The sequence below is a fragment of the Salmo salar genome, chromosome ssa17 (assembly GCF_905237065.1).
Source record: "Salmo salar chromosome ssa17, Ssal_v3.1, whole genome shotgun sequence".
NCBI classification, from domain to species: Eukaryota; Metazoa; Chordata; class Actinopteri; order Salmoniformes; family Salmonidae; genus Salmo; species Salmo salar.
In genome coordinates, this window is record NC_059458.1 from 18,677,595 (window position 1) to 18,703,187 (window position 25,593).

Genomic DNA, 25,593 nt, shown 5'->3' on the forward strand with positions numbered 1-25,593 from the left:
GCCCTAACCCCACATCCACCCCCCCCGGCCCTAACCCCACAAGAAGTATCATCTTGTTCCTCTTCTCCCTCTGCTCAGTAGTGGCCTGTGGAGACAGGAGGGAGACACAGACATTGAGGCCCAACCACTGCGTCACTAGTATATTAGCCGTCAAGTTAACCATGTTAAGCGGTGCTAAGTCTGGTTGACTTACGTGGGGAGTAAGATCGCGAGCGTGAGCGAGACCGGTATGCCCCTCGGCTGTAGTACGGGGACGGAGACCTGCGCCTGGAGAGACAACACACAATAAGCATCCACCAACCAACTGCCACAGCCCTGCTTAGCAACCACTAACTATAACATCCAGGCCAGGTGTCTCACCTGTAAGACCTGTAGCACTCTCGGTCGTCGTAGCGATCGCAGCCACGGTCATAGCCTCTGTCGTAACCACGGTCACCGCCGCGGTCGTAATCCTTCGAGCTACGGCGAGATGAGCTTGAGCTGGGGCCGCCACTTCCTCCTCCACCGCCTCCGCTGCTGCTGCCGCCGCCGCCACCACCACTGGAAAACACACGTTTAGAGGATTCACTAAATGTAGAACGTGTGTGCATCACGTGGGCCATCCCAGATGCGTGAGTCTAAGGGAGACGGTCACTCACTATGTGGGCCGTCCCATGTATATCCCAGGGGTAGGAGTGTGTGGTCGTTTGGTGATGGAGAAATCCACCCTGATCCTCCGTCCATCCAACTCCATTCCATTAGCTCTCTCCTTAGCCTGAAACAGAGAGAGGGAGGGTGGAGGAGAGGGACAAAGATGTTTAGAGAAGAGTATTCCCCTTCAACACCATGCTCACTCAAGTTCTGATTCTTCTCTGTTCTTCCCCAGCAATATCCCCTTCCTCCCTCCCTGCATTCCTACCTCATTGGCGTCCTCTCGGACTTCGAAGTAGACGAAGGCGAAGCCGCGGGAGCGTCGTGACTGCTGGTCGTAGACGATGCTGACGTCAGCCAGGGGGCCGTACTTGGAGAACACGTCTCTCAGGTCTCTCTCTGTGGTGTACAGGCTCAGACCAAACACACCCAGGCAGCAGTTCGGGTCCGGGTTGGCCTATAGAGAAGGATAGAGTTTGTGTGTGGGGTTTGCCTAAGAGCGTCTCGTCTCCAGAGGTGTGCGTGTGTACACGTACCCGGTTGCCAATGTGCCTGCGGCGGTTGGACATGGGGGAGTGGCTGTGGCTCCGACGGCGGCGGTATTCCCCGCTTCGGGAACGGCTACGGGAACGGCGGCGGTGGGAACGGGAGCGAGAGCGGGAATAATGCCTGCGGGAGCTTCTATGGGAACGAGACCTGGGGAAAATAAAATAAAGGACATGTTAAGAACATTTAAAGCAGGGTGTACCTTCAGGCGTTTGGAGATTGCTCCCAAGGATGAACCAGACTTGTGGAGGGTCCACAATTTTTTTTCTGAGGTCTTGGCTGATTTCTTTTGATTTACCCATGATGTCAAGCAAAGAGGCACTGAGTTTAAAGGTAGACCTTGAAATACATCCACAGGTACACCTCCAATTGACTCAAATTATGTCAATTAGCCTATCAGAAGCTTCTAAAGCCATGACATCATTTTCTGGACTTTTCCAAGCAGTTTAAAGGCACAGTCAACTTAGTGTATGTAAACTTCTGACCCACTGGAATTGTGATACAGTGAATTATAAGTGAAATAATCTGCCTGAAACAATTGTTGGAAAAATTACTTGTGTCATGCACGAAGTAGATGTCCTAACCGACTTGCCAAAATTATAGTTTGTTAACAAGAATATTGTGGAGTGGTTGAAAAACGAGTTTTAATGACTCCAACCTAAATGTATGTGAACTTCTGACTTCAACTGTATGTGACCTTATAGAAATGTATCATATTTGGACTGCTTGCGGTCAATTTGCAGTCTACAAATGATTTGTAACTATGTTCCAGCCCCCTGACCATCCACTCAAGAAAGAAAAATCAGCCCACGGCAGAATCTAGTTGATGGTCCCTGATTTAAAGAGTTTAGAAACAAAAACAACATGAATAAAGCCATAACACAAAAACAACAAGCTCTTTATGTGGACCTGAACAAAAATACACACTACGCTACCCAGCAGCTCCTAAAAGAGTCACCACAAAACTTAAAGCCTCCTTGGAGCTGGGGTTCTTACCTGGACTTGGAGCGGGATCGGGAGTGGGACTTAGACCTGGAGTGTCTGGAGCCATCTTTGGAGCGGGCTGGGGAATGGGCCAGGGAGCGGCTGGCAGACTTCCCAGAACCCCTTGGGCTCACACTCCTGGAAGCGGACCGCGAGTCCTGAACAGGCCAGATACACATAAATACAGGTCAAAATCAAAAATACAGAAACGGTCAGGATAGAGAGAGAGGAGGTACAGAAGGAACCTCGCTCAAACCTGCTACAGGCCCCTCTAATATTTCTGCTCCAGTAGTTTAAGAAAAAAAATCATAACATTTCATTAACGACAGGTATTTGTTGTAACTAGATCTGCCTGTTACAGGCGACCAAAGGAAATCATATAGGCTTAAAGTAGAGGTGTTAATCTAGTTTAATCTTAACACAGTTCTATGATGAGCGGATTGTTCTCTTACACTCTAGGCAGCGTAGCAGAGTTTAACCTTGCGTGTTGAGGACTAGGTAATGTGTCTGAGATGGAGGAGCAGTTGGCATGCATGCTTAAGAAGTGTTTCTCACACCATCCCTTAGGGGGACCCCACTGTTGCACATTTCTGTTTTAGTACACCTGATTCAATTTGAGAAAGAGCTTGAGATTTTGTTGAATCAGGTGTACCAATGGTGGAATAGAACAAACAGGTGTAATGACGGGGGTCCTTGAGGGATGGCTTGGGAAACACTGCTTTAGAAAACAGAAGGAGAGAGGGAGAGAGAAATAGGATTGTAGTAATAACATAGCAGGCTATAGGGAATTAACCATACCCCCGAACACTTCTCATAACTTCATCACTTCTTTAACTTCATAACTTCAAAACAACCATCTCTTTTCTTCTTTCTTCCGTTTCACACCATTTCTGACTTCATTTTTCTCTCCTCTTCCCCCACTTCCTTCCTCCCATTTGATTTCTGCCATTACATCACTCTACCAGTGGACAGCGTGGCCGCTCGCTTCTGCCAGCTTCATTTTACATTAGCATGCATCAACACCATCAGCTTCATCAAATATGCCCTTTAACAACTTCAAACTTCATATCTGAAACTTCTTCCGCCATTTTGCTTCTTCCCAACTCAACCTTAACAAAAAACAGACAAGGATGATAAAAAGTGTTGGTTTTTTTATAAGAGCTACAGAGGTCAAAATGTGCAAAAACCAGGCTCGTAACACTCAAATCAGACTAAGTTGTCTCACCTGAAAAGCATTAAATCAAAGCAATGTTAAGGAAATATGTATATTGATTTCTCTGAAATGCACAACATCAGAATATGATGAATGAAGACTAGAAAAGTTATAAAATCATGGTGTTCTTTAATCCTAGTCCGAGGGTCACACAAGGTGTGCAGGCTTTTGATCCAGCCCAGTACTAGCACATCTGGCTCGTCAAGCCCTTGGACCAAGATTGAAGAACTGCTATAGTACATCTGAGTAAGGGTTTAAAGTAAATTAGCTACTTCTTTCAAGGCCCCACTCAGTATAACATTTGTTCATGTGTGACTAAAAAGAAAAATGGCTTTTGCAGAAGGACCATTACAGTGCAACTAAATATAGGACTAACAACTTTAGAAAAGAGACAGTACTCTCACATGGGTGGTGCCATGTTGAAGAGCTTGATACATTATAACTGGCTAATAGCTACAGAGTTTACGCCGGATAATGTGATATAACCAAAGATTGTTGGTGTCCATTACTGGGCAATAGAGAAAGGCCCCATGTAAACCGCCGCCATAGATTTTTCAACTAACCTGTTCTTGGTGATACTTTTCCCCTGAATCGAGAACAAAGAAGTTTCTTTAAAAAGTCTGTTTTGAATTGCCGGCGGCTCTACAAAAACCAGCGAAAACTGTTCTATACCGCGCAAGATGGTTCCTCGCCAGCTTAGCTGCCGCACATCTAGGAATTCCCAGCATCTTTGCAGAAACTAGTAGTTTCTATGCAATGCGGCCATGTGTAGAAGTAGATGACAGCGCATTATATAGTGCGACCAAGACAAAGAACTACACACATGCTAAAAGCATATCTCACTCCATACAAAACATGGATTTATAATTTTTCAGAATGTGTGTTTTTTGTAGAACCACCTGTAACTGAATTTTTTAAGACTTTCCTCGTTCGAGTCGGTGGAAAAAGTACAGGTCAGTTAAAATCTATTGTGGCAGTTTGTATGCACAGGAGCGGCAGGTAGCCTAGTGGTTAAAGCGTTGGACTTGTAACCGAAAGGTTGCAAGATCGAATCCCCGAGCTGACAAGGTCAAAATCTGTCTTTCTGCCCCTGAACAAGGCCGTTAACCCACTGTTCCTAGGCCGTCATTGAAAATAAGAATTTGTTCTTAACTGACTTGCCTAGTTATATAAAGGTAAAAATAATTAAATACAACACACTCCCAATAGGGCAGAAGACTGTGTGTTGTTGAGATTCTGGATGGCCATTGGCCAGATAGCTAGCAACAATAAAAATATGCTGCCATGTGGGGAATCGTAGGTTGTTATTGCTACCATGTCTTGTTGACTCATGTCACATCTATGCTAAAATTCACTAGCTAACCAACAACTGTAATGATGCATGAGAGACGAGTGCTCATTGTGTAAATATATTTATGTTTTCAATAAACAGTGGAGGTGAAATATAGTTTAGATGTTGTCAACAATATATAGGCTGGTTTATACTTTGTCTATCAACATGTCTTTAGACAATATGAATGTGACAAGTGTCGCTAGTCAAAACAACACTTAATTTATACTCCGTGGACATAGCAGCGGGAAGATGTATATTTCAAAAAATATATATACAATTTGCCCTCGCTACAGCGGTCCGCTAATACAGTACTAGTAAAGGCCCAGTGCACTACTTTTGTGGGGGAAAAAAAATCTAATATATATATATATATATATAAATAAAATGACATAAATAAAGTTCAACTTTCACCCTGTTGCTGCCATTGTCATGGTTACCTGACAGACAGTGCACAAGTTCTTAAATTCTCCGGTAGAATGACCTTTTATTTCGTCACACAACCGTAAACAATTTTCTGTAATTTTCTCGCCATTCATTTGTAAAAAAAACAAACAAAAAAAAAAAATTGTTTATTTTCCTGCAATAATGTAGGGTGTTCACTCTGACTGCTCTAGAATGAAGTGAAATACAGGTAAATGTCAACTTAGTTTTCTATGTCATTATGAATCACATTCAACTAATCAGATTGTTCTCTATAATATTATAACATTAATATGCTTGTACTTAACAGTGTTGATTAAATAAGAAAGTTAGTTTGTTGTGACAGTTGCTAGTTTAAACTGCCCAGCTCTTGGTTGCATCTCTTCCATTTTTCAGCATTGGGAGGTAACATTTCGAGGTGTCTCCGCAGTTTGGAACAATCAAATTAAACTTGATACCCTTGTCATTTTCAACACCAGATCAGTGGCTTTGTATTCCTCTAACCCCGGGCCTATCAACATTGAGAGGGGATGTTTCCATGGTGATTTAAAGGGAAATACTTAGAAATAACTATGAAAACTGCCACAGATTGTCTTCGGGGTAGATATTAAAATTCTGTCTTAGCGTTGTAAATTAATAAATATATAGACCCAATTTAGTTTTGTATTCCGCAGATTTCCTTTTGGAAAACCCCATGTTATCACACAGGAACCTGCAGCAACTAGCTAGCTTGTCCATTGATGTTTGAAGGCAGCGAAGTGAGAGAGTACGATTGAGCAGCAACCACTTTTTGAACATGGCCATAATGACATTCTATTCACTCTAATCATTCTAAATTCTGAGTAAATAGTCTAACTTGTGAACGATATGGTAGAAACAGAGTTCGGACTATTGATGCAATTCTCTATTGAATGCATATATTTTTAATAAACATTGATTAAAATAATTTTATGGATGTACACCCTAAATAATGAATAAAAATGTGCTTTATTTAAGACATTGACAGCTATGATATGGTCATTATTTGAACTGGCTAGCCAGCTAGCTAACAAGCTAGAAACTAACGAAAACATTGTTTAGAAAGTTACTTTTAGTTGCTTGGTTTGCTAGATTGAAATATACTGCATTACATTTTTAAACAGATGGGTTTATTGGTCTTAAAATACAGCAGTTATGCTATTTTGGATCACCAGGCAGCTGCTGTCTTGCAGCCTGTTATTATTGTGATTGTTGTCATGCAGCCTGTCATTTTTGCATTTATACTTTTTCATAATGACAACAAGTTTGATGTCAGACAACAATCGGATGTTAATGTCACTGCAACAACTGTCTACATACATGTCGATAGACCAACTGTAAACCAGCCTTAATTAAGCAAACACCTATTTTGCCCCATAGTTGCGCACTCGTCAGTTTTGTCGCAAAAACAACCTACCCGTCTATTGGCGTCTATGGGAGACACCCAGTTAAATTGACCGGAACTGACTCACCCACCCCTACGGTAAACGGCCTGAGTGAACCATCTTCATGTATCCACCATTTTTATGTCATGTCACATTATCTGGCGTACAATCTGTAATTAACTAACGAAGTTACTGCAGCAGTAAGTGAGGACGAAGTTAAACATTCCAGCCGTAAACCACTTCGCCAGTAAGCTACTAATCTATAGTTAGGTATATATTGCATTCACCTGCAATGATGAGTAAATGTACATTGGTAACTGTTTCTCGCCAGCAGTCTCAGACTCGTTAATTCAAAATGTACTTGATGTGAATTAGTTAACGTTAAAATAGCTGCAAACCACTTGGCCTGATTGGGCTTTAAATTGCAAAAATACACTGAAAAGACAACAATGTTAACATAAGTAAATGGATATCCAATTAGAAAATATAAAACGGTACAAAATCCATACAGTCGATGCAAATCAATGATCTTAACTACATCATGGTTGTGCCTAGCTAGGCTAGGACAAAATGGCGTCGTTGAGTCTGCTCATTTTAGGGCAAGAATATATCTTCGGTAGTTCGTGGTTGATAATACGCACCCGCTCGCCAAAATCCTTTTCGTTGTCGCTCATTTCTTGTCGATAGAAACTTAAATGATAGAAAATGAACTGGTTTATTTAGTTAGCTAATAATGTTATCAAGTGAAGCGAAACACTGGTACTCGCCTCCGTTTCGTTAGTGCCGTATTCACTGAGTCAGAACCGGATGTGACGCGTGTACAACCACAGTGAGTAGACGGGAAAGTCTAAACCAGATAGGAAGAGTAGCCCAATTTGGCGGAAAAACGGTCTCCCTCCAACAGATGGCGTTTTTTTTCGTTGTTTCGCCCACCAAACAAGGAGTTTTTGTATGGAGGGCAATGAATGGCTCATTTGCTACCTGAGGTTTATTTGATCGAATAGAAGTTTGGTAATGCTTAAGTTGTTACGAGTGTATTACGAGAGACGTATATCAGTTTATCCATAATCTTTGGTAGGGACGTCCCAAGGACCCGGATAACACTAAATGTAAAAATAAAAATAAATAAATAAAAAAACACTAAATGTGTTGATCCAGAGAGAAACTATACAAAATGTTAGTTTTTCCAGCTGGATTAACATTATTGACCCTTCATTAAACGACAGGGGCAATGCTCAGGATGTAATAATGTAAAGTGAACTGATAATCACATTTTTCAGGTTTTCTGCATGTTCAGCTTGAGTGCAGGCACTTTGAACAGTCCCAAGTCGTTGCATTTACCAGGGAGTCAAACTAAGAAAATACGTTTGAATACATTTAAAACTGATACCAACGTACCACAACTACAGACCAGTATCCCTTCTTTCTTTTCTCTCCAAAACTCTTGAACGTGCCGTCCTTGGCCAGCTCTCCTGCTATCTCTCTCAGAATGACCTTCTTGATCCTAATCAGTCAGGTTTCAAGACTGGGCATTCAACTGAGACTGCTCTTCTCTGTGTCACGGAGGCTCTCCGCACTGCTAAAGCTAACTCTCTCTCCTCTGCTCTCATCCTTCTAGACCTATCTGCTGCCTTTGATACTGTGAACCATCAGATCCTCCTCTCCACCCTCTCCGAGTTGGGCATCTCCGGCGCGGCCCACGCTTGGATTGCGTCCTACCTGACAGGTCGCTCCTACCAGGTGGCGTGGCGAGAATCTGTCTCCGCACCATGCGCTCTCACCACTGGTGTCCCCCAGGGCTCTGTTCTAGGCCCTCTCCTATTCTCGCTATACACCAAGTCACTTGGCTCTGTCATATCCTCACATGGTCTCTCCTATCATTGCTATGCAGACGACACACAATTAATCTTCTCCTTTCCCCCTTCTGATAACCAGGCGGCGAATCGCATCTCTGCATGTCTGTCAGACATATCAGTGTGGATGACGGATCACCACCTCAAGCTGAACCTCGGCAAGACGGAGCTGCTCTTCCTCCCGGGGAAGGACTGCCCGTTCCATGATCTCGCCATCACGGTTGACAACTCCCTTGTGTCCTCCTCCCAGAGTGCTAAGAACCTTGGTGTAGTAGAGTGATGTTGTTCCCCTAGATTATGCACCAAGTTGCGCACAAGGACAGTTCAAGTAGGCCAGGTCAAGAGGGGATGTTAATAAGTTAATAATAATAATTCAATGTGTTTTCTTTATTTAATTACAGCAGCATAGTTAATGTTATTTTTCGGTGTACAAACATTTTTTGTAAATACACCTAATTGTAAAAGTTTGTATATTTTGGTTTGGTCCATCGCGGGTTATCCGTACTTACGTACCCTTTTATCGTTCTCTTTTGCCGGACCTTCAGCTAGCAAGGTGCCCGAGAGCTGTGACTGCACCGAGGGCTAACATATTGTGTGTTGTCTCTTCGTGTGCAGGTCGAATAAAAATGATTCTACCAACAGAATTCCAGTTGTGGCAGTGTCCTAAATAAAAATACACAACGCAGAACGAACCACGCTACATTGGCGTGATCCTGGACAACACCCTGTCGTTCTCCACTAACATCAAGGCGGTGACCCGATCCTGTAGGTTCATGCTCTACAACATTCGCAGAGTACGACCCTGCCTCACACAGGAAGCGGCGCAGGTCCTAATCCAGGCACTTGTCATCTCCCGTCTAGATTACTGCAACTCGCTGTTGGCTGGGCTCCCTGCCTGTGCCATTAAACCCCTACAACTCATCCAGAACGCCGCAGCCCGTCTGGTGTTCAACCTTCCCAAGTTCTCTCACGTCACCCCGCTCCTCCGCTCTCTCCACTGGCTTCCTGTTGAAGCTCGCATCCGCTACAAGACCATGGTGATTGCCTACGGAGCTGTGAAGGGAACGGCACCTCCATACCTTCAGGCTCTGATCAGGCCCTACACCCAAACAAGGGCACTGCGTTCATCCACCTCTGGCCTGCTGGCCCCCCTACCTCTGAGGAAGCACAGTTCCCGCTCAGCCCAGTCAAAACTGTTCGCTGCTCTGGCACCCCAATGGTGGAACAAGCTCCCTCACGACGCCAGGACAGCGGAGTCAATCACCACCTTCCGGAGACACCTGAAACCCCACCTCTTTAAGGAATACCCCCCCCTTAAAAGATTTAGATGCACTATTGTAAAGTGGTTGTTCCACTGGATATCATAAGGTGAATGCACCAATTTGTAAGTCGCTCTGGATAAGAGCGTCTGCTAAATGACTTAAATGTAAATGTAAATGTAAACTAACCATGGTCTTAACCAGTAGAGAACAACCTCTGTTTGAGAAACTTTTTTAATAGAAAACAAATATAGTCATACAGTATCTATGTACAACTCTTGGTTCTGAAATCTAACATTGTTTTATGAAACATTCTTCGCCAACATAACTTTACAAAAGAAAAACAACAAATAAAGAGAAACCATTTCAGAAACATTTCTGGTAAAAAAATATTGAAACAGGAGTCTTTGTATACTGCGCACTGGTGTGTGTGTAAGTAAGCGAGAGAGAACCCATAGGATGTCATAGAATCTGGTAGGTCAGAATGTCCGCTGCATCCCATGTTTCAGTAGCCCCCATGTCCACTTCCCTTACTGGGGGCATTTGAGAGACTTCTTTGTTTGTGTCTGGCGTTTGAGGAAAATCTTTGTGGCTGGTATTTGAGCAAATTCTTTGTGTCTGTATTTTGGCAGCTTTGATTATCCTCCTCTTCTTGGGCTTGCAACTACAGTGTGATTTCTTTGCCTGTTGTGTTTTGCGCTTCTGAGATGGTTCATTGTTTGTTCTTTTTTGGGATGTTTGAGCAAGTTTCTTTATTGTCTTTCCTTTTGGAGGCTTTGGTTCTTCAGCGGGTGTTTTCCAATGGGCCAGCAAAGTCCTGAGGAGACATGGGGGAACAGTGAGACATGGGCAGACGTTTTTCCCGGTCAAGTCATGTGGTCAAGGAAAGACTCTGGGCACTACTCATGAGCAGGAACAACTCTGGGCCCAGCCCATGAGGAGAGCAAGACATATTTTTTAGTATGTCCAAAGACATCTGGAGGACTAGAGGATTATTAAACACCAAACACCAACGTCTGTCCTCTGTAATAGCCTCTGTCTTTGCACGTTGTGGTTGGTCAGATGCAGAACGTCATACATACATGTAAAAGTATGGACACCTACTCATTCAAGGGTTTTTCTTTATTTTTACTATTTTCTACATTGTATAATAATAGTAAAGACATCAAAACTATGAAATAACACATGGAATCGTGTAGTAACCTTGACCGCATTGCTTCCACAGCATTCTGCAGCGATACGCCATCCCATCTGGTTTGCGCTTAGTGGGACTATCATTTGTTTTTCAACAAGACAATGACCCAAAACACACCTCCAGGCTGTGTAAGGGCTATTTGACCAAGGAGGAGAGTGATGGTGCTGCATCAGATGACCTGGCCTTAGAAGCTGATGTCATGGCTTTAGAAGCTTCTGATAGGCTAATTGACATCATTTGAGTCAATTGGAGGTGTACCTACATTTTACATTTACATTTTAGTCATTTAGCAGACACTCTTATCCAGAGCGACTTACAGTAGTGAATGCATACATTTCATACATTTTTTATTTTTTTGTACTGTGGATGTATTTCAAGGCCTACCTTCAAACTCAGTGCCTCGTTGCTTGACATCATGGGAAAATCAAAAGAAATCAGCCAAGACCTCAGAAAAAAAATGGTGGACCCTCCACAAGTCTGGTTCATCCTTGGGAGCAATTTCCAAACGCCTTAAGGTACCATGTTCATCTGTACAAACAATAGTACGCAAGTATAAACACCATGGGACCACGCAGCCGTCATACCGCTCAGGAAGGAGACGCGTTCTGTCTCCTAGAGATGAACGTACTTTGGTGTGAAAAGTGCAAATCAATCCCAGAACAACAGCAAAGGACCTTGTGAAGATGCTGGAGGAAACAGGTACAAAAGTATCTATATCCACAGTAAAACGAGTCCTATATCAACATAACCTGAAAGGCCGCTCAGCAAGGAAGAAGCCACTGCTCCAAAACCGCCATAAAAAAGCCAGACTAAGGTTTGCACATGGGGACAAAGAGAAACATGCAGAAACAAAAATAGAACTGTTTGGCCATAATGACCATCGTAATGTGGTAATGTTTGGGAAAAAAAGGGGGAGGCTTGCAAGCCGAAGAACACCATCCCAACCGTGAAGCACAGGGATGGCAGCATCATGTTGTGGGGGTGCTTTGCTGCAGGAGGGACTGGTGCACTTCACAAAATAGATGGCATCATGAGGGAGGAAAATGATGTGGATATATTGAAGCAACATCTCAAGACATCAGTCAGGAAGTTAAAGCTTGGTTGCAAATGGGTCTTCCAAATGGACAGTGACCCCAAGCATACTTCCAAAGTTGTGGAAAAATGGCTTAAGGACAACAAAGTCAAGGTATTGGAGTGGCCATCACAAAGCCCTAACCTCAATCCTATAGAAAATTTGTGGGCAGAACTGAAAAAGCGTGTGCAAGCAAGGAGGCCTACAAATCCGACTCAGTTACACCAGCTCTGTCACGAGGAATGGGCCAAAATTCCCCCAACTTATTGTGGGAAGCTTGTGAAAGGCTTCCTGAAACGTTTGACCCAAGTTAAACAATTTAAAGGCAATGCAACCAAATACTAATTGACTGTATGTGAACTTCTGACCCACTGGGAATGTGATGAAAGAAATAAAAGCTGAAATAAATCACTCTCTCTATTATTATTCTGACATTTAACATTCTTAAAATAAAGTGGTGATCCTAACTGACCTAAGACAGGGAATTTTTACGAGGATTAAATGTCAGGAATTGTGAAAAACTGAGTTTAAATGTATTTGGTTAAGGTGTATGTAAACTTCCGACTTCAACTGTAGCTAATTTTTGCATTATACAGGCAAGATTTTACGTTGTTTAAAAGACACTAATGGCTTCGGTTGGTCAGAGGTCCCGGGGGTGGGGTCTGTGTCTGGCTGAGGGGGTTGTGGACTGGGGTTGGAGTCTGGTCTGTGTTTGATGGTTCAGTGGTGGAGGAAACTTCTCATCTCCTTCCTGTCTGATTCCATTCTGTTCTCCGCACTCTGGAACACACACACACCATCACATCAACTACACTCATAACATTTAGTGCGTGTGTGTTGGTACACTTACCCTGTTGCCGATGTGCCTGTTGGACATGGGAGAATGGCTGTGGCGCCGACGCAAACAGTATTCTGGGCTGTGGGAGCGGCTCCGGAAATGCCGGTGGTGGGAACGGGAGCGAGAATAGTGCCTGCGGGAGCTTCTGTGGGAACGAGTTCTGGGGCCACATTTATCAAAAGTGCGTAAGCACAAAAAACACTAACCCTTGTGTGTGCCAGTTTTCCTGCAAAGGTTGGTATTCATCAAATGTTAATTTGACGGAAAGGGTGCGTATCTCCACGCACAGCTTAGACCGTGCGTACGCACAACTTCTAGTGTTTGAAGAATGGTATTGCCAGCAAATATTGTTATTTGGGGGAAATGGAATCGTTCATAATAATGTGAATAAAAACATAATGATAAATATCTGTGCAATAGGTGTACAACGTCATAGCCTATTTAATCTCAGAGCCTATATCAAGCCAGGAGATAAAAACACAATCATCTATCGATAAAAAAAGATTGAACAGCAGTTTTTCTTTTGCATACACTTGTGGGCTGTAGCATTTACTTGAATAGACAATCAATCTTGCAGAATGTGCAGCCAGTGTTTGGAACTCGCATGCATGTTGAGTATGAAAAAGTAATTGCAAAATATTGACAGAAGTGTGATCAAATTTGCCATTGCTCTCTGTTTTAGGAACTGTCATGGCCCAGTTCCAACATTTCCAAATCATACAGCATATTAGGGTATTTTTGTTACCATAAAAGGTGAATGGAGGGCTAGTCCATGACTGCACAAATATAGTATGGCTCTGATTTATCAATGAAAACATGCGTATATGTTGCGATCAACAGTTTGATAAATCTCAATCATTTGTAATTTACGCACAGTTGATAAATGAGACCCCTGGAGATGGTGAACAAAAATTCTAATGTGTTGCGTTCGCTCTGGTGGGTTAATAGAAAATATCCAGTTTTTATATCAATCAATGTTGGAAACAAAGGTGACTCAAAACTCCAGAGAGCACTTCTCACCTGGAGTGGGTTGAGAACTCTCGCGGTGGGAATGGGAATAGTGCCTGCGGAAACCAGACCTGAGGGGATAGAAAACTATCACACGCTAATCTGATCTAACATAGACAGAACTGTTCTTACTTTGAGTGGGATCGGGAACGAGACCTGAGGGCAGAAAGAGAGAGAGAGATAGCACACCAATCACTTATCTATATTCATTCATTGTACATGGAATCATTCAGCAGTGAGCCTCTAGGGTAGCACGTTCAGCAGTGATGAAATAGAAGCAGGTGTTTTCACTGCGCAGAAACCCCTGTTACCACAACTCCAGGAAGTGGTTCTCACCTCTCTCTGGAGTGAGCTGGGGAGTGGGATTGGTCATAGGGCCAGGCCAGAGAGTGGGTTGGGGAAGAACTGGGAGACTCTTCAGAAGCACTCAGACTCTCCTCAGATCCACAAGAGGAGTCCTGCAGGGACAGACCACAGACTTATTAGAACCACAACCGGCAGGAATCTACTGCCTGGTGACATGAAAACTTTGGAGTGAATTGTCCCTTTCATTTAGAATGGAAAGGGGCCCTGGTTTGACCTTACCTCATCTTCATCCTCTCCACTCTCCTCCATAGTCCTCCCAGACCGGAGTCTCTCTGCTGCAGTTCTGGCAACATGGAACTAGTCACCCCCAGGGCATAGTGGGTTTTAAATGTGCTTTTAGGACAGCCCTGTCTCCAAAACTCCCATCTCAGGAAGGACTGGACAAAGTTACAAACAGACGCATTAGTCTTGAGGATAATAGCCAGGAGCAGCCCTATCCTCTGGTTGATGATATCCTTGCCCTCTGATGAAGTCCTGTTTTGGATAGAACATGACAGAAGATCAAAATACAAAGAAATGATGAATACCTGTTCATAACTTTGATGTGCTCCCACTGTGATCTATTAACCATTTACACTCGTACCTGTATACGGCTTGAAAATGTAACGCAGTGGCTGTACAGTAACATGCTATAAATGACATCAGCGCTCACTCTGTGCTTCACAGCACTGTATGGGTTTTGACTGAAAGCTGTTCTGAACTTCAGCACTGCACACGACATAAAGTTGCCACAAACCCTCCCGCTAATTGGGCAACTTTTGCACATTTCTTGTTATCGTGGTGAGCGAAATGCTGTAAATTAAGTGGAGTCTATATTTTGAAAGATGAGATGTTCAGGATTATAACAAATACAGCTTTGATATCATACAAGCAAACCAAACATCCAAACGTCCACTTTGCATTTCCATATCACAAAACCCATGTCATATACAGTGTCAACGTTTATGATCACTATGCTTGATGTACAGTTACAAGAATGACATGGCGTCATACCCTGGGTTGTTCTGAACAGAATGAGCCTGTTTGTCTATTGTGAAGAAAATTGGCTTTAGAACACGCACCTGAACGCACTCATGACTATTATCTGCACCAAGATTTATCTGAATTTCCCTGTGAAAGCCTAACACTAAGATCATATTTTATAACTCATGTAGGCAATAGAACAAGCTTTCCACCTGACCCAGATTCGATTTATAATGGGCGGTTTTTGGGTAAACAACAACACAGAATTGTGTGATGGTGGGGATGCAGGGTTGGGATCTTTTTTGTGCTTGCTCAAAAAAAACACTCTTCCAGTCATAAAAGTGCATTGAATTTCCTTGGAAACTGTGCACACTTTGGAGAGGTATGTGGCCACTTGGTCCTCTTACTCAAATCCTTGTCATTTTTTTGTCTTATGTTGCACCTACCATACATTTTCCAGGAATATTCTTATCATACTACTGAATGTCTCCAGAATATTTTCAGATGTTGTTATCAACAAATGCGGCAAAAAGTACAGTGAATGTCAAATGCATAAAATCAACAGTGTAATGTTTGGATTCAGTCTTGTGTCAGGTGAACTGTTGTGTCCTCAACTTTGGTCTAATAACTTTCCCATAATCTCCTAACTGTTCCAGTCCAATTGCTACCATGCTTTGCATATTTCTTCTGTATGAAACATTTAAATTTAGCCCTAACCATATAGGCCAATTCCCACAAGTGTAAAAGGTTAAGACACAATAACAGACAACTTTTAATACTGAGATATTTGTTGGGTTCAAAAGCCAGTAGTTGGAACATGACAACGGACTTCAAACATATTCCCGAACTAGGGTCAAGAGTTTTTCCTGGTCATGTCACGTCAATCTCCTGGGTCCAGTTGTTAAAATATTTTCTGATCAGATTTCATAAATCAGATTTGAATAAATGTTAAATTAGATTCTGATCCTCTTGGTTAGTGAATCGCTTTGGTAACCAATCTTACCTTTAATCATACTTCAATGTTGTTCTAGCGTTTTTCAAAACGTGAAAGGTAGTTGTTTGTATAGTTTTGATGCCGAAAATCTGGATAATCGTGATCCCACTGGAAGGGTGGATTTAGAAAGGTGAAAGGCACTACAACCAAGACGTTTCAATGTAACTAAGATGGGGAGGTTTAAAAAGCATTTGTACATCTGAAAAACAAAGGTTAATCATGTTAAATTGACTGCAGTATAGGTATATGGTACATTGAGAAATGTCAAATAAATCCATGTACTCACTTAAAGGTGACATGCAGGCTCTAATTTATTTTAAAGGGATACTTCGGGATTTTGGCAATGAGGCCCTTTATCTACTTCCCCAAAGTCAGATGAACTCATCGATACCATGTCTCTGTCCAGTATGAAGGAAGTTAGAGGTAGTTTCGTGAGCCAATGCTAACTAGTGTTAGCGCAATGACTGGAAGTCTATGTTACTATTAGCATGCTAGCAATTACCATAGACTTTCTGTCATTGCACTAGCTAGCAACTTCTTTCAAACTGCACGCAGAGACATAAAATGGTATCCACGAGTTAATCTGACTCTGGGGAAGTAGATAAAGGGTTTCTGACAAAATCCCGAAGTATCCCTTAAGGCACGGACAGACCAGTAGGATTGTCTGGTAGACCTACTTAGGAACTCTGAACAGAGTGCTGGCTGTAATTTGCAAAGCCAGTGCAAACCGATTTTTATCTACACTGAACAAAAATATAAAAGCAACATATAAAGCATTGGTCCCATGTTTCATGAACTGAAATAAAATATCCCAGAAATGTTCCATACGCACAAAAAGCTTATTTCTCTAAAATGTTGTGCACAAATGTGTTTACATCCCTGCATTTCTCCTTTGCCAAGATAATCCACCAGGTGTGGCATGTCAATAAGTTGATTAAACAGCATGATCATTACACAGGTGCAACTTGTGCTGGGGACAATAAAAGGCCATTCTAAAATGTGCACACGAGACAATCCCACAGATGTCTCAAGTTGAGGGAGAATGCAATTGGCATGCTGACTGCAGGAATATCCACCAAAGCTGTTGCCAGAGAACTGAATGTTAATTTCTCTATCAACATTGTCCAACCTGCCTCACAACCGCAGACCACGTGTAACCAGGCTAGCCCAAAACCTACACATCCGGCTTCTTCACCTGCAGGATCGTCTGATACCAGCCACCCGGACAGCTGATGAAACTGTACAACCAAAGAATTTCTGCACAAACTGTCAGAAACCGTCTCAGGGAAGTTCATCTGGTGCTCGTCGTCCTCACCAGGGTCTTGACCTGACTGTCGTTCGGCATCATAACCGACTTCAGTGGGCAAATGTACATATGACCTAAACCAACCGGTGCCCCTGCACATTGACCCTGTACTGGTAACCGCCTGTATATAGTCTCGCTATTGTTATTTTACTGCTGCTCTTTTATTTCATATTCTTATCTGTATTTTTTTTAAACAGCATTGTTGGTTAGCGGCTCGTAAGTAAGCATGTGACTAAAATTTGATTTGAAATGCCCACCTTCAATGGCAACTGGCACGATGGAGAAGTGTGCTCTTTACCGATTAATCCCAGTTTCAACTGTACCGGGCAGATGCCAGACAGCGTGTATGGCAGCGTGCGATTTGCTGATGTCGTCAACGTTATGAACAGAGTGCCCCATGGTGGCGGTGGGGTTATGGTATGGGCAGGCATAAGCTATGGACAATGAACACAATTGCATTTTATCGATGGCAATTTGAATGCAAAGAGAGATACCGTGACGAGATCTTGAGGCCCATTGTCGTGGGATTCCTCCGCCGCCATCACCCCATGTTTCAGCGTGATAATGCACGGTCCTATGTCGCAAGGATCTGTACACAATTCCTGGAAGCTGAAAATGTCCCATTTCTTCCATGGCCTGCATACTCAGCAGACATTTCACCCATTGAGCATGTTTGGGATGCTCTGGATCAACGTGTACAACACCGTGTTCCAGTTCCTGCCAATATCCAGCAACTTCACACAGCCATTGAAGAGGAGTGGGACAACATTCAACAGGCCATAATCAACAGCCTGATCAACTTTATGTGAAGGAGATGAGTTGCGCTGCATGAGGCAAATGGTGGTCACATTAGATACCAGTGTTGCCAACTCCTCAGTAAGGAAAGTAGCTATTGGCTGTCTGTGACGTAGAAGTCCGTCACTGGCCGCGGGCAGCATTTGGTACTTTAACGCATGCACACATTCATCACTCCTCCCTGCTCCGTTATCAGATAAGTTAACAATGTGTGTCGACACACAAGTTAACTTCTCTCTTAGTACATACATTTCACACTTACTTCAGTAACCGGTTATGGTAGAAAGAAATAAACAGACAAGTGTTCATATTTAATATAAGCAATATTTCTTATACTTATCGACGTTATGGATGAGCGCGTTTGTTTGTTCTGTTCCTCTCTCTCTCCATCGCTGTAACTTCCGGGTATGCTGGATAAGGACCCGAGCTAAGGGAGTTGGGCTTACTTTGTAGTGCCTGACCCGAATGGCTCATTAATGAACATGGGCATATTGAAAGACACTGTCAGTAGTGATGTAATTTTGTAAATGTTATATTGTGATATTGTTTCATAAAAAACGTGTTGCAATGCATATACTTTAGTATGCTTAGTTAAATGGAAAATGTAGGTTTGAATAGGTAATTGCTTAATTAATTAGTGTTAATTGTTCTGAGGGGAGGGGCTACCCCTACAAAAGGAGCCTCTTTCAGTTCATTGAGAGGCATTTTGGATTGAGCTGTGGATGGGGCAGCATTGTTTTTAGCTGTCCCATAAGGTATACGTTTGATGGCAGTACTGTTGTTTTTGTTCTGGAATCACTATGTAAATAAACACCCTTGCACAGAAGAACTTTTGCGGCTCCGCCATCTTTTTATTTTGATAGAGGTTAGGTTTTCCAGTTTAGCCTTCTGGCCTACTCTACGTGACATATGGTGGCAGCCGTGGGATAAAGCTTCAATGTGTCCACTACATAAATCCAAGCTCTCAGGTTACTATTATGTGCCCAGAGAGGGGGATGGTGTTCAGAATAGACAGACTGGGGAAGGGTCAGGCTTGGTACCTGTAAAAGTGAATGGTAAAAGTCTTACTGCAATGATGGACACTGGCAGTTCCCTGTCGTTGATCAGAAAATGTAATGTACCTGTTAATGACATTGATTACAGTCCCCAGACACTGATCCAATGTGTCCATGGTGACCAGTCACAGCAGCCCACAGCTGAACTCACAGTGGAGATTCAGGGTCAGAAATACCTCCTCAAAGTTGGGGTAATGGAGAAGCTACCTACTGAGATGATTTTGGGGAGGGATGTGCCTGTACTCTCTGATCTGTTGGGAAGTGTGGGGGGTCAGCTATATGAGCAGTCAGTTTGCCAGTCTGATGTTCAGGTGTCATGTTCAGTTGTCACTTGTGCCCAGGCCAAAGCTGGTTTACAACCTCTGCCTGACTTGTGTGATAGTCTGTGCGAGGGGGGAACCAAAGGGCCCAGAAAGTCACGCCGCCAGCGGCGTCTTGAAGTATGTGGGAACCCCTGTACCTGTTGCTGATGTGTCTGGGTTAGAAGTGCAATGGGATGTTCCATAAAATGTTGCTACACTGCAGAAGTCTGACACAACCTTGAAAGGTTTATTTGACAAGGCCTTAGCTGGGGACAGTCAATCTTCATGTGGGGGGATTTACACGGTAGACAACCACATACTCTACCTTGGGTCAGAGGCAGATAGCAGGAAGTTGGTGGTGCCATCTACATGTAGACCACTTGTTCTCAACCTTGCACATACAGTTCCATGGGCAGGCCATCTAGGGCAACATAAGACTTATCTTAGGCTAGGCTCCCGTTTCTTTTGGCTCTCCATGTATACTGATGTACAAACATACTGCAAAACATGCCCCACGTGCCAGAAAACCAGTGCTGTCCGTAGGTCTGACCAGGCTCCTCTATGTTCACTGCCAGTTCTCTACTCCATTCAAGAGAATTGCAATGGACATTGTTGGACCCTTGGAGAAGAGTAGCGCAGGTTACAAGTATATATTGGTGATCTGTGACTATGCCGCCAGGTTTCCCAGAAGCATTCCCACTCCGTTCCATAACCACTCCAAAAATAAATCAGCGCTCTTGTTCAGCTCTTCTCTCATGTAGGAATCCCAGATGAAATCCTGACGGACCAAGGGACAAACTTCACTTCGCGACTGATGGTTCAACTCCACCGACAGCTGGACATTATAGGCTTGAGGACCACTCCCTACCATCCCCAAACAGATGGGCTCGTAGAGAGATTCAATCAAAAGCTCAAGAATATGCTGAGGAAGTTTGTGGCTGACACTGGTAAAGACTGGGATAAGTGGTTACCTTTTCTGCTTTTTGTTTACAGGGAGGTGCCTCAGGCATTGACAGGTTTCTCGCCATTCGAACTCCTCTATGGATGGCCAGTGCAGGGACCACTGGACCTGCTGAAGAAGTGCTGGGAAGGTTCCCCAGTAGCTACCTCAGGACAGGGGATTGTCCAGTACGTTCTCCAGATGCGAGACAGGCTGGAGCGGTACCGAGAGGAAGCTAGGGAAAACCCTTCAGCAAGCCCAGAAGGCCCAGAAGAGAGGGTATGACCAGCACGCTCGCCACAGAGAGTTTGAGCCAGGACAGGAAGTTCCGCTCCTCCTTCCCTCGTCTACCAGCAAGCTCCTTGCGCAGTGGCAAGGGCCGTACCTAATCGGGAGGAAGATGGGCCCGGTGACCTACGAGGTGCTGCACCCGGACAAGGGTAAGGAGAAGCAAACCTACCATGTGAACCTCCTCAAGGCATGGGAGGAGAAAGAGGAACTCTCCAAGGTAAAATCCTTTCTGGTCCGCAGAGTAGAAGAAGAGGACGAATCGGATGGGGTCACAGAGGCATGGAAAGGACAAGCAGAGGTCATACTGGCTCACCTAGAAGAAGACAAGCAAGATGAGCTGAAGCAGCTGTTTGGCAAGTATCCGGCCCTCTTCAGTCAGAGGCCAGGAAGAACCAAAGTCCTGGAACACGTCATTCGTTTGAAGCCTGGCCAGAACCCTGTCCGCCAGCATCCTTACCGTGTGCCCTCAAGGAAGAGGTCCACACCATGATAGAGATGGATGTTGTCGAGCCATCGTCAAGTGAATGGAGCAGCCCTATTGTTATTGTCCCAAAGAAAGATGGCTCTTTGCGCGTCTGCATGGACTTCCGTAAGGTGAATGCCATCTCCCAGTTTGATGCCTACCCCATGCCCCGCATTGACGACTTACTGGAGAGAATCGGTAGAGCTCATTACATCACCACATTGGATCTCTGCAAAGGGTACTGGCAGGTGCCCCTGGACGAACAATCCAAGGCCTACACTGCATTCCGAACGCTGATGGGCTTGTTCCAGTTCAAGGTCATGCAGTTTGGCCTTCATGGGGCCCCTGCGACTTTCCAGAGGCTGATGGACAAGGTCCTCCAGGACTGTGATGATTACTGTGCTGCTTACTTGGACGACGTGGTGATCTACAGCCACTCCTGGGAGGAGCACATACAGCATCTTAGCAGAGTCCTGGGGAAGATCCATGATGCAGGCCTCACGCTTAACCTCCTGAAGTGTGAGTGGGCGAAACAGGAGGCAAAGTACCTGGGTTACCAGCTGGGTAAGGGTGAAGTTTGGCCTCAGGTGGACAAAGTGGAGTCCATCAGGAACAGCCCTCAACCCAGAACCAAGACACAGGTGAAGTCCTTCCTAGGTCTGGCAGGGTGGTACCGGAGATTCATTCCGCAGTTTTCGACCATCGCTGTCCCTCGGACCAACCTCACTTCAAAGGTGGCCAGCAACCCTGTGAAGTGGACTGAGGAGTGTGAGGAAGCGATGGTCGAAAAAACAACTGTGCTCATTCCCTGTTCTCCAGACCCCTGATTTTCAGAAGAGGTTTCTCGTGCAGGTGGACGCTTCGGCTGTGGGAATTGGAGCTGTACTGGCCCAAGGGGAGCCAGGAGAAGAGCTTCCTGTGCTGTACCTGAGTCAGAAGCTGTTGCCCAGGGAAACCAGGTATTCGACAATCGAAGGAGTGCCTGGCTATAAAGTGGGCCCTAGATAGCCTCCGTTACGACCTTCTTGGGAGGGAATTTGACCTGCACACAGACCACAGAGCACTGACCTGGATCCAGACCATGAAGGATCGGAATTCTCGTGTGACCAGGTGGTATCTGGAGCTCCAGCCCTTCAGGTTCTGTGTCCGTCACAAGGCAGGAAAAGAAAACGTCACGGCGGACTACCTATCCAGGCTCCCAAACCTGGTTGCTTCGGGAGAGGAGGAAGGTAATGTGACGTAGAAGTCCGTCACTGGCCGCGGGCAGCATTTGGTACTTTAATGCACGCACATATTCATCACTCCTCCCTGCTCCGTTATCAGATAAGTTAACAATGTGGGTCGACACACAAGGTAACTTCTCTATCTTAGTACATACATTTCACACTTACTTCAGTAACTGGTTATGGTAGAAAGAAATAAACAGACAAGTGTTCATATTTAATATAAGCAATATTTCTTATACTTATCGACGTTATGGGTGAGCACGTTTGTTTGTTCTGTTCCTCTCTCTCTCCATCTCTGTAGCTTCCGGGTATGCTGGATAAGGACCCGAGCTAAGGGAGTTGGGCTTACTTTGTAGTGTCTGTCCCGAATGGCTCATTAATCTTACATCTAGACGTTCCACTAGCGGAACACCTGCTCCAATATCCAATGATAGGCGTGGCGCGAATGACAAATTCCTCAAAAATACAAAAACTTCAATTTTTCAAACATATGACTATTTCACAGCATTTTAAAGACAAGACTCTCCTTTATCTAACCACACTGTCCGATTTCAAAAAGGCTTTACAGCAAAAGCAAAACATTAGATTATGTCAGCAGAGTACCCAGCCTGAAATAATCAGACACCCATTTTTCAAGCTAGCATATAATGTCACAAAAAACAAAACCACAGCTAAATGCAGCACTAACCTTTGATGATCTTCATCAGATGACAACCCTAGGACATTATGTTATACAATACATGCATGTTTTGTTCAATCAAGTTCATATTTATATCAAAAACCAGCTTTTTACATTAGCATGTGACGTTCAGAACTAGCATACCCCCCGCAAACCTCCGGTGAATTTACTAAATTACTCACGATAAACGTTCACAAAAAACAGAACAATTATTTTAAGAATTATAGATACAGAACTCCTTTGTGCAATCGAGGTGTCCGATTTTAAAATAGCTTTCGGGGAAAGCACATTTTGCAATATTCTGAGTAGATAGCCCAGCCATCACGGCTAGCTATTTAGACACCCACCAAGTTTAGCCCTGACCAAACTCCGATTTACTATACTGCTCAAAAAAATAAAGGGAACACTTAAACAACACAATGTAACTCCAAGTCAATCACTCTTCTGTGAAATCAAACTGTCCACTTAGGAAGCAACACTGATTGACAATCAATTTCACATGCTGTTGTGCAAATGGAATAGACAACAGGTGGAAATTATAGGCAATTAGCAAGACACCCCCAATAAAGGAGTGGTTCTGCACAGACCACTTCTCAGTTCCTATGCTTCCTGGCTGATGTTTTGGTCACTTTTGAATGCTGGCGGTGCTTTCACTCTAGTGGTAGCATGAGATGGAGTCTACAACCCACACAAGTGGCTCAGGTAGTGCAGCTCATCCGGGATGGCACATCAATGCGAGCTGTGGCAAGGTTTGCTGTGTCTGTCAGCGTAGTGTCCAGAGCATGGAGGTGCTACCAGGAGATAGGCCAGTACATCAGGAGACGTGGAGGAGGCCGTAGGATGGCAACAACCCAGCAGCAGGACCGCTACCTCCGCCTTTGTGCAAGGAGGAGCACTGCCAGAGCCCTGCAAAATGACCTCCAGCAGGCCACAAATGTGCATGTGTCTGCTCAAATGGTCAGAAACAGACTCCATGAGGGTGGTATGAGGGCCCGACGTCCACAGGTGGGGGTTGTGCTTACAGCCCAACACCGTGCAGGACGTTTGGCATTTGCCAGAGAACACGCAAGTTTGGCAAATTCGCCACTGGCGCCCTGTGCTCTTCACAGATGAAAGCAGGTTCACACTGAGCACGTGACAGACGTGACAGAGTCTGGAGACGCCGTGGAGAACGTTCTGCTGCCTGCAACATCCTCCAGCATGACCGGTTTGGCGGTGGGTCAGTCATGGTGTGGGGTGGCATTTCTTTGGGGGGCCGCACAGCCCTCCATGTGCTCGCCAGAGGTAGCCTGACTGCCATTAGGTACCGAGATGAGATCCTCAGACCCCTTGTGAGACCATATGCTGGTGCGGTTGGCCCTGGGTTCCTCCTAATGCAAGACAATGCTAGACCTCATGTGGCTGGAGTGTGTCAGCAGTTCCTGCAAGAGGAAGGCATTGATGCTATGGACTGGCCCGCCCGTTCCCCAGACCTGAATCCAATTGAGCACATCTGGGACATCATGTCTCGCTCCATCCACCAATGCCACGTTGCACCACAGACTGTCCAGGAGTTGGCGGATGCTTTAGTCCAGGTCTGGGAGGAGATCCCTCAGGAGACCATCCACCACCTCATCAGGAGCATGCCCAGTTATTGTAGGGAGGTCATACAGACACGTGGAGGCCACACACACTACTGAGCCTCATTTTGACTTGTTTTAAGGACATTACATCAAAGTTGGATCAGCCTGTAGTGTGGTTTTCCACTTTAATTTTGAGTGTGACTCCAAATCCAGACCTCCATGGGTTGATAAATTGGATTTCCATTGATTATTTTTGTGTGATTTTGTTGTCAGCACATTCAACTATGTAAAGAAAAAAGTATTTAATAAGATTATTTCATTCATTCAGATCTAGGATGTGTTATTTTAGTGTTCCCTTTATTTTTTTGAGCAGTGTATTAGAAAAGTTTGATTACCTTTGGTGTTCTTCGTCAGAATGCACTCCCAGGACTGCTACTTCAATAACAAATGTTGGTTTGGTTCAAAATAATCCATTGTTATATCCAAATAGCGGCGTTTTGTTCGTGCGTTCAAGACACTATCCGAAGTGTAAATAAGGGTCACGAGCATGGCGCATTTCGTGACAAAAGATTTCTAAATATTCCATTACCGTACTTCGAAGCATGTCAACCGCTGTTTAAAATCAATTTTTATTCAATTTTTCTCGTAAAAAAAGCGATAACATTCCGACCGGGAATCTGCGTTTAGGTAAACAGACGAAAGAAAATAAAGCATGAGGTCGACTCGGGCACGAGCCTGAGTCTCACAGTACTGTGACCAGCCACTATCCAAACGCGCTACTTTTTTTCAGCCAGAGCCTGCAAAGCCAGCTTTTTGCCGCCTTCTGAGAGCCCATGGGAGCCGTAGGAAGTGTCACGTAACAGCAGAGATCCCCTGTAATGGATAGAGATAATCAAG

At 44.3% G+C, this 25,593-nt stretch overlaps 1 protein-coding gene and 2 long non-coding RNA genes across 4 annotated transcripts; all 3 read right to left on the reverse strand.

Annotated features, from left to right (window-relative positions):
• LOC106575368 (transformer-2 protein homolog beta) lies at nt 1-7,375 on the reverse strand. The gene is made up of 8 exons (XM_014151858.2): nt 7,171-7,375; nt 2,173-2,318; nt 1,167-1,326; nt 899-1,087; nt 639-754; nt 361-540; nt 194-267; nt 1-85 (listed from the first exon to the last, which is right to left on the reverse strand). Exons 1-8 carry the CDS (start codon nt 7,201-7,203, stop codon nt 75-77), a joined length of 909 nt encoding a protein of 302 aa, XP_014007333.1. The 5' UTR covers nt 7,204-7,375; the 3' UTR covers nt 1-74.
• A 2,484-nt stretch (nt 7,376-9,859) lies between these two features.
• LOC123728161 (uncharacterized) lies at nt 9,860-10,903 on the reverse strand. Its single transcript, XR_006759989.1, has 2 exons — nt 10,845-10,903; nt 9,860-10,458 (listed from the first exon to the last, which is right to left on the reverse strand). It is a non-coding gene; the product is annotated as an uncharacterized lncRNA (long non-coding RNA).
• Nucleotides 10,904-12,581: 1,678 nt separating this feature from the next.
• On the reverse strand, nt 12,582-17,044 carry LOC123728162 (uncharacterized). Of its 2 annotated transcripts, XR_006759991.1 has the most exons (4): nt 16,087-17,044; nt 14,340-14,594; nt 14,091-14,212; nt 12,582-13,910 (listed from the first exon to the last, which is right to left on the reverse strand). It is a non-coding gene; the product is annotated as an uncharacterized lncRNA (long non-coding RNA). The 2 variants fall into 2 exon arrangements; XR_006759990.1 differs by having other exon boundaries at nt 14,340-17,041.
• Nucleotides 17,045-25,593: the final 8,549 nt, after the last annotated feature.

Coding starts and splice junctions, on each gene's coding strand:
- LOC106575368 (XM_014151858.2), bottom strand. CDS start 7,203: ATGAGCGACAACGAAAAGGATTTTGGCGAGCGG. Junction 1,327..2,172: donor CGATCCCGCTCCAAGTCCAG/GTAAGAACCCCA, acceptor TATTTTCCCCAG/GTCTCGTTCCCATAGAAGCT. Junction 541..638: donor TACATGGGACGGCCCACATA/GTGAGTGACCGT, acceptor TGTGTTTTCCAG/TGGTGGTGGCGGCGGCGGCA.